Source organism: Nicotiana sylvestris, chromosome 12 (genome assembly GCF_000393655.2).
Source record: "Nicotiana sylvestris chromosome 12, ASM39365v2, whole genome shotgun sequence".
NCBI lineage: Eukaryota > Viridiplantae > Streptophyta > Magnoliopsida > Solanales > Solanaceae > Nicotiana > Nicotiana sylvestris.
The window spans coordinates 47,102,189-47,116,187 of NC_091068.1; the positions used below are offsets into that span (position 1 = coordinate 47,102,189).

At 37.0% G+C, this 13,999-nt stretch overlaps 1 protein-coding gene across 1 annotated transcript; it reads right to left on the bottom strand.

Annotated features, from left to right (window-relative positions):
• Positions 1 to 242: 242 nt before the first annotated feature.
• LOC104242169 (DNA damage-repair/toleration protein DRT100-like) lies at positions 243 to 1,949 on the bottom strand. Its single transcript, XM_009797190.2, has 2 exons — positions 1,540 to 1,949; positions 243 to 1,210 (listed from the first exon to the last, which is right to left on the bottom strand). Exons 1-2 carry the CDS (start codon positions 1,817 to 1,819, stop codon positions 393 to 395), a joined length of 1,098 nt encoding a protein of 365 aa, XP_009795492.1. The 5' UTR covers positions 1,820 to 1,949; the 3' UTR covers positions 243 to 392.
• Between the last annotated feature and the right edge of the window lie 12,050 nt (positions 1,950 to 13,999).

Below are 13,999 nucleotides of genomic sequence, written 5' to 3' on the forward strand. Positions count from 1 at the left end.
TCACGTGCACGCATGAATGACTCAACGTCATAACCGTCGGATAGTATCAAATTAAAATTACAATTCAATAAAATTAAAAATTTAGGAGATAATCGTTGTACGGTATTAATTTAAAATTACTGTTTAATTATGAAATTACTAAAAAGTCTAGCGGCTGAAACCGTTGTTACCATTGTCTTCGCAAATGAAGGAACCGCAGCATAAAAAAAAAAAAAAAAAAAAAATAGGGGAAACGCAGCATGAAACTTTAGAAATGTTCAGTCTTCTTTCAACATTTTCTCGTTTATTCTTAAATGAAACCCTAATACAAAAACCAATCATGTGTAATCAACCATCATTCAGGTTAATTAATAAAAACAATAAAATCTCAAAACAGAAAAATCAAAAAAATATTAACATGAAAGTAAAGGCGATCCACACAAACAATCGTTGTTAGAGAAGGATGAAGCCTCCAGGGAGTTGAAAAAAGATCCTTCAGGAATAGATCCACAAAGGTGGTTGTTGCTCAAATCCAAATGTCCAACGTACTTAGCAGATGACAACGTTTTAGGAATCGAACCTCCAAGGTTGTTGTACGATAAATCCAGGTGTGTAAAATACGTTGTTGGAACAAAAATATCAGGTAAAATTCCCTCTAAAGAATTTCGACTTAAGTTGAGAATATTTAATCCGGAGCTAGTAAGTAGATTCGTAGGGATTGAACCCGAGATCTGGTTGCTGTCTAAGTTTAGAACTGTGAGAATCGGCATGGAACCTAACTCAGCCGGTATTGAACCGGAAATTTGGTTCGTTGATAAATCCAGATCGACTAGCCGGTAAAGTTTTGCTATTGAAGTCGGGATGGAACCAGAAATTTGGTTATTGTTCATTATTGCTCGGCTCAGCATGCTCATTTTTCCAATATCCGATGGGATTTCTCCAGTGAGCATATTGGTGCTGAGATCGAGGTGGATTAATTTTCCTAGGCTGACAATAGAAGGAGGAATAGAGCCAGAAATTTGATTTTCACCAAGGTTAAGGATTGTGAGTTCATTCAATTGACCAATGTCTGATGGAATGTCTCCAGAGATTTTGTTTCCAATGAGGTCAAGAATACGAAGGTTTTGAAGCGAAGCGAGGCAAGTTGGAATCTCACCACTGATGTCCTTCCAATCAGCAACAACAAGAGTTGTGAGCATGTCAAGCTTGCAGAGAGATGGAGAGAGAGAACCTGTCATCTGTAGTGTTAGAAAATACAGTAAATAATATTTGGCACGTACAATAAATATGAATGTGAAAAATAGAGAAATACTGTAAGTATTAAGTAAATAGTGTACTTGTATTTTCAAAGATCTCATAACCATGAATAATAGCTAAATTTAAACTATAGGTCAGTTATATACCTATCGTGTATCTAGAACATCTAAATTTCTTGAAATTAAATAGACGAATCGAACCAATGAAACAAAAATAGTGTAAACATTAAGTGGCGATTTCAATAATGTTAAAGCACTTCAGAATCGTAAATCTATTAAATTTAAATTCTAAATCCGTTTCTACCTGTCATGTAACCAGAACGTCCGGCTTTCTCGAAAATTGGATCTTCGGATTCGCCTCGGAGGACAATATTGGCAACTCGTAGTGTAATGGGATCACAACTTATTCCATACCAGTCCGAGCAATTGGTGCCTGTCCAAGTGTTGAAGATGCCCAAGTAAGGCTCGTTAAGAGCTGCCTTGAAATCTAGCAATGCCGCTATGTCCTCCGGCGAGCAGCCATTAGCGGGAAAGGCAACGGCCACTATAATGAGAGTCACCAAGAACGCTCCTGTGAGTCCCATCTCTCTACTAAAATGGAAAGCTGTGATTTTCTTTAGCTTTTCTCTCTATAAGCAAAGCTGCTAATAATAAAAAAAGCAGAAGCGATGGTGTTTCCTCTCTCCAAAGTCTTTGTGACAACGAAGAATATGAAAGTGGAAGGGATATGAACAGAACTGTTATATACACATTTTCTTCGTAGTAAGATGATTGACACATATTCAAACCAAGTCAACTTCATGTCTAACTTTTAACATGTGCTCCCTTTATTTTATTTTATTTTATTTTATGTGACTGGACACGAGTTATAAAAAAAAATAAAAAAATTTGCTACGTGGCAAAAATATCTTTAGCACTTATAATCTTAAATATATGTTTTAATATTTTTGAGCTTGTAATATATTCTTATTAAGAGTAAAATATAAAATTTCAGATATAAAATTGTATGGTTTTTAAAAAAAATCAAAGAGTGTCACATCAAATGGAATACATTTGGGGATATTTTTTTCCTTTTAATATGAGAAAAATTACCACTTATAGTATTTTTTAGTATAGCTTTTGAATATTAAATTTAAATAAAAGATAAATTAATTTAGTGCCATTAAATTTCAAACATTAGCCACATCTAACTTTTAATAAATGAAAAGTGTCATTTTGTTTCATTTTATTTGATATTTTTTAATTTTAAGTACATTCCAAAAAGAATTAATACCTTTATATAAAAAGCTACTTTCTTACATTAGACATTTTATTTACCTATACTAACATATTTTTATAACCATAGAAATGCCATGACATATTTAAAGCTATAAATTTTTAGGGTATTTTAAATATATTTTAAAGAAAAAAATTCTCTTAAACTTTGTGTCTAGTGATTATAACACGAAATGAAGAGAGTTTCTATTAAAAAAAGATTAAGATGAAATGGAAGGACAATATATAAAATTGGGACCAAAAATCCCTGAATGTTTTCCCCCTTTTTCTTATCCTTTTTTTCTTTTCTTTTATTTTGCTTATTTTGAGAGTTGAAGTAATGGTTAGCATTGTTGTATACATATGCACTAAAGGAGGAAGCACATGGGACGGTGTGGTTCATTATGTTCCTAGCAAAAGGAAGTGGGAGCATGTTCCTATTGTTTGCTTTGTAACTTGTATGGATTCGCATTGATCAGCAAACTCCGCATAAACCTGGATCTTCGTTTCTTATCAAATTTTCTTATAGCTGATTCATTTTGCAACAGAATCAATTATATGGTACTTGTTATTTATAATGTTTTTCAAAGTCATTTTAAGGTTTTATAGATCAATTTATCATGGAAGACAGTGTTCTTGCCGCGTTAAATTAGTTCAAGAGTTTCTGACACTTTCTTTTTGATACAGATAAAATTTTCATTATTAGGGGAGAGTGATAAAAATACTATGATAGCACATGGACTAATGTGCCATATTATACTTTGATTGGGTCTTGATCTGTTAAATAATAGAAAATCAAAATAGCACATTAGCTCATGTGCTATCAGCAGATTGAACTTTTGCATTAGTTTTGAGTACTTTTTTACTTTTACTTAAACTCTCTTACAAAAATATCAGAGTGATAACTTTCAAATTAGAATTTATATCTGAGGAAGGATTCTGGATCTAGGTATATTTTTTGTCACAACTCAAAATTAGAGAGGCGTGATCGGCACTCAATAGAACCTCGCGCTTGTCAAGCGAACCTCTACCTTCAACATAATAAAGGAGGACAAAATACATAATGGAGTTTCGAGCGACTCTATATGATGAAACATTTGCAAATGGAATATCGGACAGCCCTGTATGCAATCATGCAGCAGTTTATATCGAGAGAATACAAAACACGTATGCAACAAATAGCCCATGGACATCATTATATGAGAAGTACTCACATGTAACATATATCACAAACAGCTCATAAACTCTACATAAAACACAAGGATGTCAAGAGAATCTAAAGAATTCATAATACAAAATGAATTGGCACCCGTTAAGCGTCCAAAGAAAGGAAATTACAAAAATGCTGCAACCGAGCCTAGTATGGGCTAACCGCAAAAGAATAGAAGTGGGTCTCTAACTTGTAGAGAGAGGTAGTAAGCGCAAAACTCACTGAATATTATCCATCTTCTCTAAAACTTAGGTTAAGTATTTTTACAGAAAACATGCATGTTTAATACTTCATCCGTTTCAATTTATATGAACCTGTTTGAGTGGGTACGGAGTTTAAAAAAAATGAAAGACTTTTGAAATTTGTGGTCCTGAACAAGTCAAAAATTAGTCCAGAGTATTTGTGTGGTTATAAAAGCTTCTAATTAAGGGCAAAATTGGAAGTTTAAGCTAAATTGTTTCCAAATTTAAAAATGGGTCATTCTTTTTGGAACGGATTAAAAAGAAAATAGGTTCACATAAAGTAGAACGGGGAGTATAAAATTTATCTTTGAAGTGTGAACATGATAAAACTAGCATAAAATGCTTAATCAAGTACATAATCTTGCCCTTAGACCTTATCATTTTATCAGTTTGGCACTCAAGTGCCCATAAAGCAATTAAAACAGGTACCATATTCTAAACTTAAGAAGGCTTTCCCTCTAGATGGTTACATCTAGTAGTACGCATACATGTTAACGTTCGACCAACCACTAATTCGATTAGGACAACCTACTATAGCACCATACGATAAGGTATGCTAGCTACCTCAAATATGCACTACAATCTGGTTTAGGTATCCAATAACCCGCCATCGATATGGTTCGACTTATTTTCCCACAAAAGTATGTGTGGTCTCTAGATAATCCCCGTTGGAAATCGAGTTTTGATGCTCAACAAATTTGTTACCTGCTGAGTTTCAAACCTTGGGTCCACTCGTGGTTTCTGTACAACTCAGAGTTCTAACGAGAATGGGATTCACTTTCGCGCCCGACAAGGATGTATTTGTACTATGCTGACAAGCCACGTGATAACGGTAGGGATATCTTGGCAAATTTTCATGAGTTGAGATTAGACCAAGATTTAAGGAAGTAGTTATAGAAGTAAATTTTACTTCTTCAAAATATTGAAGGAAAGTCCTTTTACTTCCTTTATTTCCTTTATATGTCTTTTGCATAGGTTGCACACGTACACACAAATGTGAGTTTCTTGTGAGCAGCAACTTTGCAAGAACCAAGAGCAAGACAAATTGAAGAACCAAATTTCAGATATTGATTCGATTTTAGTTTATTTTGTCTTGATCATGTATTAGGTACTTTGAGTTATAATCTTACTTTGCTTGTATCTGAAGCTACTTTTATGAACCCTTGAGTGACAATCGTTTGCTCTAAACTAAGAATCTAGTTTGGAGTGAGTAGCTAGATCAGTTTGATTGTTGGTTGTCGAGTGACTACATTTAGTCCCCTAGGTTCTAAAAAAAATTTGGAGTGAAGTTTTTGAGGAAAATCTTAGATTTGGGTCATGATATTTACTCCCTTGAGCAACGAGGTTTTTCACATAAAATTCATGTCTTCTTTATTTTTCGTATTTATTAGTTACAAGATTTGTAAGAACCAGTTTGAGAAACAGGTTCGGAGGAAAATATAAAATTCTAGTAGAAATTTCAATTGGCCGATACACCATTCATCGCTCCTCTAGTTTATAAGTGGTGCATAATTTGAAGAATTGTTATTAGAGCAGGCTCTCAATTTTGAGGCTTACTCCTTTGAGAGATTAAAAAAATGAGTGCACCATCAGGGATTAATGAGGGTCATGTTGTGATTCTCAGATCAATATGAAGATTATTTGGGAGGAAAAACAACTCTATTTCACAAGAATAGAATTACAGAGAATTTACACCAAGAATTTCTCTCTACAAAAAAACCTCACCAAACTCTCTTTTTGTTCTCACAATCTCTTCCTGGATTGTATTTCAATCTCTCTGGATTGATTTTTCTGTGTAAAACATAAGGCTCTATTTATAGCCTTAAAGAAGGTGGTTGGTGGTTGAATTCTTCATTCAACAATGGAGGCTTCAACAATGGTGGCTTCTAGAATGGGTTGGTGGCTTCAACAATGGTGGGCTTCTAGAATTGGTAGTTGGCAGCAGCTGAACTTATCAATTCTCCCCCTTCAGCTGCATTCCAACGCAGCTACTATTTGAAAGTTATTCCAACTATGTCTCTGCACAACTCTAACTTTTCTTGAGTGACCACCTTTGTTAACATGTCTGCTGGATTCTCCTTCGTATGGATCTTCACTAGTTTCAACAGTTGTTGATTCATCACCTCGCGTATCCAGTGATAGCGAATGTCGATGTGCTTTGTCCGAGAATGATACATTGAGTTTTTGCTTAAATCAATTGCACTTTGACTATCACAATGTATCTTATACTCTGTTTGATTTATCCCTAGTTCTTGGAGAAACCGCTTTAGCCACAACATTTCTTTTCCAGCTTCCGCTACAGCAATATACTCTGCTTCAGTTGTGGATAGTGCAACACACTTCTGCAATCTTGACTGCCATGACACAGCTCCCCCTGCAAAAGTATAAACATATCCTGAGGTTGATTTTCTTCCATCAGGATCTCCGGCCATATCTGAATCTGTATAGCCTTCCAAGACTGGATCAGCTCCCCCAAAGCACAGACTTGATTTTGAAGTACCTTTAAGATACCTGAAAATCCACTTAACTGCCTCCCAATGTTTCTTTCCAGGGTTAGAAAGAAAACGACTTACCACACCTACCGCATGTGCGATATCTGGCCTCGTGCAAACCATGGCATACATCAGACTTCCAACTGCTGAAGAATATGGAATTGTAGACATCTCCTCAATCTCTTTCTTGGATGAGGGGCACAACTCTTGCTCAACTTGAAGTGATTTGCCAAAGGGACACCTACCGGTTTGGCATTACTCATATTGAACCGTTTGATCACCCGTTCAATGTAATTTTCTTGAGATAGCCATAACTTCTTGTTTCTCCTATCTCGAGTTATCTGCAATCCCAAAATATGTTGAGCTGGACCTAAGTCTTTCATTTCAAAGGACTTAGAGAGTTCTTTCTTCAACTATCTAATTTTTGTTGCATCTTGTCCGACGATAAACATGTCGTCTACATAAAGTAGAAGTACAACAAAATTGCCATCCGAAAATTTCTGAATGTAAACACACTGATCTGCAGCAGTCCTTTTATATCCTTGACTTACCATAAATGAGTCAAACTTTTTGTACCACTGCCTCGGTGCTTGCTTTAGGCCATATAAACTTTTCGTAAGCTTATAGACGAGGTTTTCTTTTCCTGAAACCTCAAAACCTTCCGGCTGCTCCATATAGATTTCTTCATTTAGATCACCATGAAGAAATGCTGTCTTGACATCCATTTGTTCAAGCTCCAAATTCAAACTGGCTACCAATCCAAGGATGATGCGGATTGAAGTCAATTTTACAACTGGTGAAAATATTTCATCAAAGTCAATTCCCTTTTTCTGTAGGAATCCTTTGACTACTAACCGGGCTTTGTGCTTCACCACCTTTCCGCTGCCATCTTTCTTCAGCTTGAATACCCATTTACTCTTCAGTACCTTCTTTCCTTGTGGAAGTTTCACAATCTCATAAGTGTTGTTTTTCTGTAAAGAGTTCATCTCTTCGGTCATTGCTTGCAGCCATTTTTCTTTATCCTTATGAGATATAGCTTCATGGAAACTCTCTGGTTCTCCATCTTCAGAAAGTAGAATATACTCGGTTTCTGGGTATCGAGTTGATGGAATCTGACCTCGTTCAGATCGACGAGGTTGTTGATTATTAGCTTCAGGATGTGTACCGTCATCGTTCCCCTGTGATGGTTCTGTAGTTTCCTGAGGGGTTTGTGCCTCCCCCTGCCAAACATCCTCCTGTTCTGCTTCTGGTACTGCTTCATGCTCCCCCATGCTATTTGTGTCAAACTGCAATGGTAGTGGATCTGGACCAACTTTTTGGGCACTGGAACCTCTTTCATAAGACATTGTGGGCTTTTCAATGTCTTCAATTGTCTGGTTTTCGTGGAATACAACATCCCTACTTCTGATCACCGTCTTCTGTATTGGATCCCATAATCTATACCCAAATTCTTCATCTCCATAGCCTATGAAGATACATGGTATAGTTCTACCATCAAGCTTCTTCCTGAGCTCCTTGGATACATGTGCATGTGCTAAACAACCGAATACCCTTAAGTGAGAATATGAGGGATTCTTACCAGACCATATTTTCTCTGGAACCTCAAAATTCAACGGGGCTGATGGTGACCGGTTGATTAGGTAGCAGGCGGCGCGAACAGCTTCTCCCCAGAATGGCTTAGGCAGCTTTGCCATACTGATCATACTTCTGACTCTTTCCATAATTGTCCGGTTCATTCTCTCGGCTACTCCATTGTGTTGTGGGGTGCGTGGGACCGTCTTTTCATGTCGAATCCCTTGTCTCTTGCAATAGGAATCGAACTCCTTGGAAGTATACTCGCCTCCATTATCTGAGCGAAGGCATTTTAATTTCTTTCCCGTTTCACGCTCTACCATGGCATGAAATATCTTGAAATAATCAAAAGCCTGGTCCTTTGTCTTTAAGAAGTACACCCACACCTTTCGAGAAACATCATCAATGAAAGTCAGAAAATACCTATTGCCGCCAAGTGACTTCTCCTCCATGGGACCACAAATATCAGAGTGTACCAGACTGAGTAACTCTGATTTTCTGGTTGAAGAAAATGTAAAAGAGACTCTATGTTGCTTTCCGAATAAGCAATGATTACAAGGGTCTAAAGCAGCATTCTTGTCCATTCTGATAAGCTGCTTTTTCATTAGTATTGATATCCCCTTTTCACTCATGTGACCGAGTCTCTGGTGCCACAGGTTTTGAGACGCCTCTTTTTCCATAACATTGAGGCTGTCTGAACATACCTTCACATGAGTTTTATATAAGTTTCCACAAATATGTCCTCGAGCGAGAATCATAACCCCTTTCAGCAATTTCCATGTGCCTTTTCCGAAATAACTTTCATAGCCCTGTTTGTCAAGATCTATACCTGATATTAGGTTTAGACGAAGATCTGTCACATGACGGACATCCTTTAATATCATTTTACTCCCGATATTTGTTTGTATTTTGATATCACCAATTCCAACTATCTCACAGGAAAAAGTGTTCCCCATCTTCACTACTCCAAAGTCTCCTGCTTTGTATGTTGTGAAGAAATCTTTTCGGGATGTGGCGTGGTATGATGCTGCAGTATCTACCACCCATTCGTTTTATTCTTGACTTGAGACGTGAAGGCATGTCTCTTCTTGGATGGAACAAATGGCTACCTCTCCGTGGGTAGTGACTAATGCATCTCCATCCTTTTGCTTCAACTGCTCTTTCTCCTTATGCAATTTTCTGCAGTTCTTCTTTAAATGGACCTTTATTCCACAGTGGTAGCACGCATATGATGACTTCCTACCATCTGTGGATTTTCCCCTACTCTTGCTTCTGCCTCTCCTCTTATCTTGACTTCTTTCTTGTTGTCTCCCTCTTTCTGTAATAAGGGCATGCGACTCACCATGATCGATGTCCTTTCTTCTGGCTTCTTCATTAAATAAGGCATCTTTAACCATAGACATGGTCAGATTTCCACTAGGAGCTGAATTACTGAGAGAGACTACCAGCGTCTCCCAACTATCAGGAAGAGAACTAAGAAGTAGTAGGGCTTGCATCTCATCCCCGAGCGGCATGTCAACAGACGATAATTGATTTATCAAGCTCTGAAACTCACTGGTATGCTCGGCAACTGAAGTTCCGTGCTTTAACTTCAAATTTACCAAACGCCTCATCAACAAGGCTTTGTTCCTAGCGGTCTTGGCTTGATACATCCCTTCTAACTTCACCCAGAGGGCATACGCATCTGTCTCTTGTGCAACATGATGAAAAACGCTATCGTCAATCCATTGTCGAATTTGACCGATAGTTTTTCTGTTTAATTTCTTCCACTCTTCTTCTTTGGTGGAATCGGGGTTCCTACCCTTTGCTTCTATGGGATCAAACAAATCTTTACAACTGACGAGATCTTCCATCCGAGGTCTCCACAATGTGTAATTTGTGGCAGTAAGCTTTATCATAGCTCCAGATGATGATGACTCTTCCATTATGTCTTTAAATGGCTTGGTCAAAATTTTGGAGCAGAATCTCACCAAACGGAACTCACCAATGCGTCCATAATGGTGAAAAATGGTAGGATTGACTCTTCTTAGGTCAAAATAGGGCCTCCAGAAAATTTTCAAAATTTATACCAAACTTTTGGGGTTAAATCGAAAATATACTAAACTTGTGGGGAAGATTTATAATTTCAGTAACTTCAGGGGTTATTTCATAAATTTCTAAAAATTATGATGACTAGGCGCTGACTAGATGCTGACCGAATGCTGACTGGGCGCTGACTAGATGCTGACTGGATGATGACGTGGCGCTGACTAGATGCTGACTGGATGATTACGTGGCGCTGACTGGGCAGTTACTATTCATCATCTTCTTCCTTGGGCAGAAGAAAAAAAATTGCCATAACTTCTTCGTTTTAGCTTTGTTTGGCCTCCGGAAAATTGCGTTGAATTCGTATCGACGCAAGGAATCTAATGAAATGATCAAAACACACCGAAGATCACGTTTTCGAAAAACGTAAATCCGGGTTGAAATTTTCAGTGTTCCGATATTTCTCGATGAACACAGAATCGAAGGCTCTGATACCACTTGTTGTGATTCTCAGATCAATATGAAGATTATTTGGGAGGAAAAACAACTCTATTTCACAAGAATAGAATTACAGAGAATTTACACCAAGAATTTCTCTCTACAAAAAAAATCTCACCAAACTCTCTTTTTGTTCTCACAATCTCTTCCTGGATTATATTTCAATCTCTCTGGATTGAATTTTCTGTGTAAAACATAAGGCTCTATTTATAGCCTTAAAGAAGGTGGTTGATGGTTGAATTCTTCATTCAACAATGGAGGCTTCAACCATAGTGGCTTCTAGAATGGGTTGGTGGCTTCAACAATGGTGGGCTTCTAGAATTGGTAGTTGGCAGCAGCTGAACTTATCACATGCTATCACACGTCCTTCTTTGTTCAATGAAAAGTACTATAGGTGGTGGAAAGCTATGATAGAGAAATTATTAACTACTGAAGATTACGAGTTATGAAATATATTCTGGATGGACCAAATATCTTGATCAAACTTGATGCCTTAGGAAGAGAAGTTCCAAGGAATGAAGTGAATTTACTGATATTGATCGCAAACTTATGGAGAAATTTTCTAAAGCCAAAATGACACTTATTTGTGGCTTGGCTTGTTGAGAATAACAGAGTTTCGACATGTGCTGATGCAAAGGAGATTTAGGAAACCTTGCAAACTTCACATGAAGGAACATCTCAAGTAAAGCAATCTAAAATTGAGATGCTCTTAAGCTATGAAATGTTCACCATGAAAGACTCTGAACCAATACAAGATATGATCACTAGGTTCACGGTCATTAAAAATTAGTTGAGAGCACTTGAAAAAACTTTTACATATAAGGAGTTGGTGATAGAAATTCTCAGAATACTTGTTGTCTCATGGGAAAGCAAAGTCATTGCAATTCAGGAAGCAAAGGAACTGAGTACAATCACTCTAGATGAACTTGTTTGAAATTTGAGAACATATGAGATAAGAAAAATGGAGTTGAAGAAAGATGACTCCAAGAGATACAAAGGGCTGATACTCAAGGTATTCAAAGATGCTGGTTATGATGAAGAACAAGAAATTGATATAAGTCTATTGGCCAGACAATTCAAGAGGTTCGTGAAAAATTCAAAAGGAACTTGAAAAAGAGGTTCCAATCAAACCAAAGGCTCTAGAAAGGACAAACATTAATGGCTGCAATAAATGTGGGGAGTTTGACTGTAGTCAAGGTTTGCTAAGAGTAGAAAATTTAACGGGAAAAGGAGCATGTAATGAAATAAAAGAATGACCTAAAGAAGGTCTGTGGTTCTAGATCTGGTTACAATAAAGCTCAGGTAGCTAAAATAAAGGCCGCAGAGTAGGCCATGAAGCAAGCATTCCTAGCTGCATACGAAGAAGACAATGGTGACAATCAAGATGAATATAAAAAGACAGATGAGCCACTGTCCTTATTTGCAATGTAAAAGGAGAGAACTAACAAATCTAGCCAGAGGGAGACCCAATAAATAGTCCACCTTCGTTCACTAGAGAACATTTTTTTGGTGGAAGGATAGAATAAAAATCTTTTTGCAAGATGAGGACTTTGACCTATGGATGTGTAAGGCCCCATAAATTTCCGGCAAGTAATTTAATATCCCGTTGTTACATCCTGCATTTCGTATGTTAAAGTTAGTCGTAAGTTGATCGACATAAACCCGGGAATGAGATTATTTTTAAGATTATAAATATTTATGCTATTTGTAACAAGTGATAAGTAAGTATTATAAAGGTCAGAGGGTTAAAGAATCAAAGAAATTGAGTATCGCCGAAGTTTGTCATTTTGTGATAAAATACGAACCAAGCTATAATACCCCATATTTATGGACTAGTGCCATACAAGGTACCACACGATCATGATAGTAAAATGTATAAAGTATGTTAAAAATGAGTACTATTTTAAGTAATTTGAGATAATTCTTAATTATGTGAATAATTGGGTAATTAATAAATTTTAGTGGGAGATCATTAAAAATCTTTGGATAAAGTCAGATAATCTCACGTGGCAGCTTTTGCCTTAAAAACATTGTGACTCTTACGTTCATTAAATAGGTGGCATGAATCAAAATGAGTCTTAGAGAAGGGATAGTGGCGGTGGCAGTATTTAAAGCAAGAAAATATAAGAGTTATTTCCTTTCCTTCCATTCACTTTTTGTAGGATATACTTATAACATATATATCAAGCAACGTTGTTAGCAAGAGAAATACATTTGTTGCTTCTTCTCGAAAAGATTAGAAAAGACCTTTGAGAAATTTGAGCTACAAAGGTATATATATCTCTTTACACTAAAGCAAAACGTGAAGAAGACTAGTTTTGGCATACAAAATTGAGGAGATTGTTCACATATACAAGTAGGAAGTTGCCATTAAAGGTATGTTAAGGCTAGACCTTCTTTCCTTTTTGGCATGATCCAAGTAACGATACGTAAACGTAATGCTATTTCATAAGTGTTTCTACTCTTAGCAGTTAAGGATGTCTACGTTATTCACTCTTGTAAAATGATATTCAAGCATGTCTAAGTATGTTTCTAGTTATCTATTGAGGCATATGATAAAGATGTTAATATTTATAATATAGTGACACATGCATCTTCACTTACCACCGAGCTACGACCGACTGGGCAGTTACACATTTATCACCGAGCTATGGCCGGTCAGGCAGTCATGCATTTACCATCGCGCTACGGCCGGTTAGGAAGCCATGCATTTACCATCGTGCTACGACCGGTTGGGCAGTTACACATTTATCACCGAGCTACGGCCGGTCGGACAGTCATGCGTTTACCACCGCGCTACGGCCGGTCAGACAGTTATCACTGATCAGTTGGGCAGTTAACTTCACGATAATGATGTAATCAGAACCATTATATTGTAGTTTTATTTATAGATACGAGATGAGTTTTATTATATGTGTTATGGCCCTCAGTGACAAGTCAGAAGTAATAAGTTGACTCTTATCCCTCACCGAGATAGTATCTTATTATTACGTTTCATTTCTGCCTTATATACCTAGTACATTTTTCACACTAACGTCTTTTTTCCTAGGGCGCTGTGTTTCATGCCACGTAGGTGTAGATAGGTGAGGTGAGGTCCATCCATTGTAGACTGCCTCTAGATATCCGCTTTCGGTTGGTGAGCTCCACTTCTTCTTGGAGTATTGCCGAGTTACGTTCTATATATGTTATTTTGTTTTATGAGGATGTCGGGAAACCTGTCCTGACTTATATATTATGGTCATGTTTTCTTAGAGGTTTTGCATAAAGTGTCGTGTGTATAGTTTTAGGCATGACATGTCAACGACCTCGTCGGCCCCTATGTATTTATATAAATCTTTTTCAATTAGTTATGTGAGTTAAGTTATAAAATTGTTAATTATATACATAGATGTGGCATATCATGGCCCGTGATGAATCTTATAGTAAAGAAGGATAAGATACGTAGTGCTCGGTTGAGTAGGAACCAGGTGC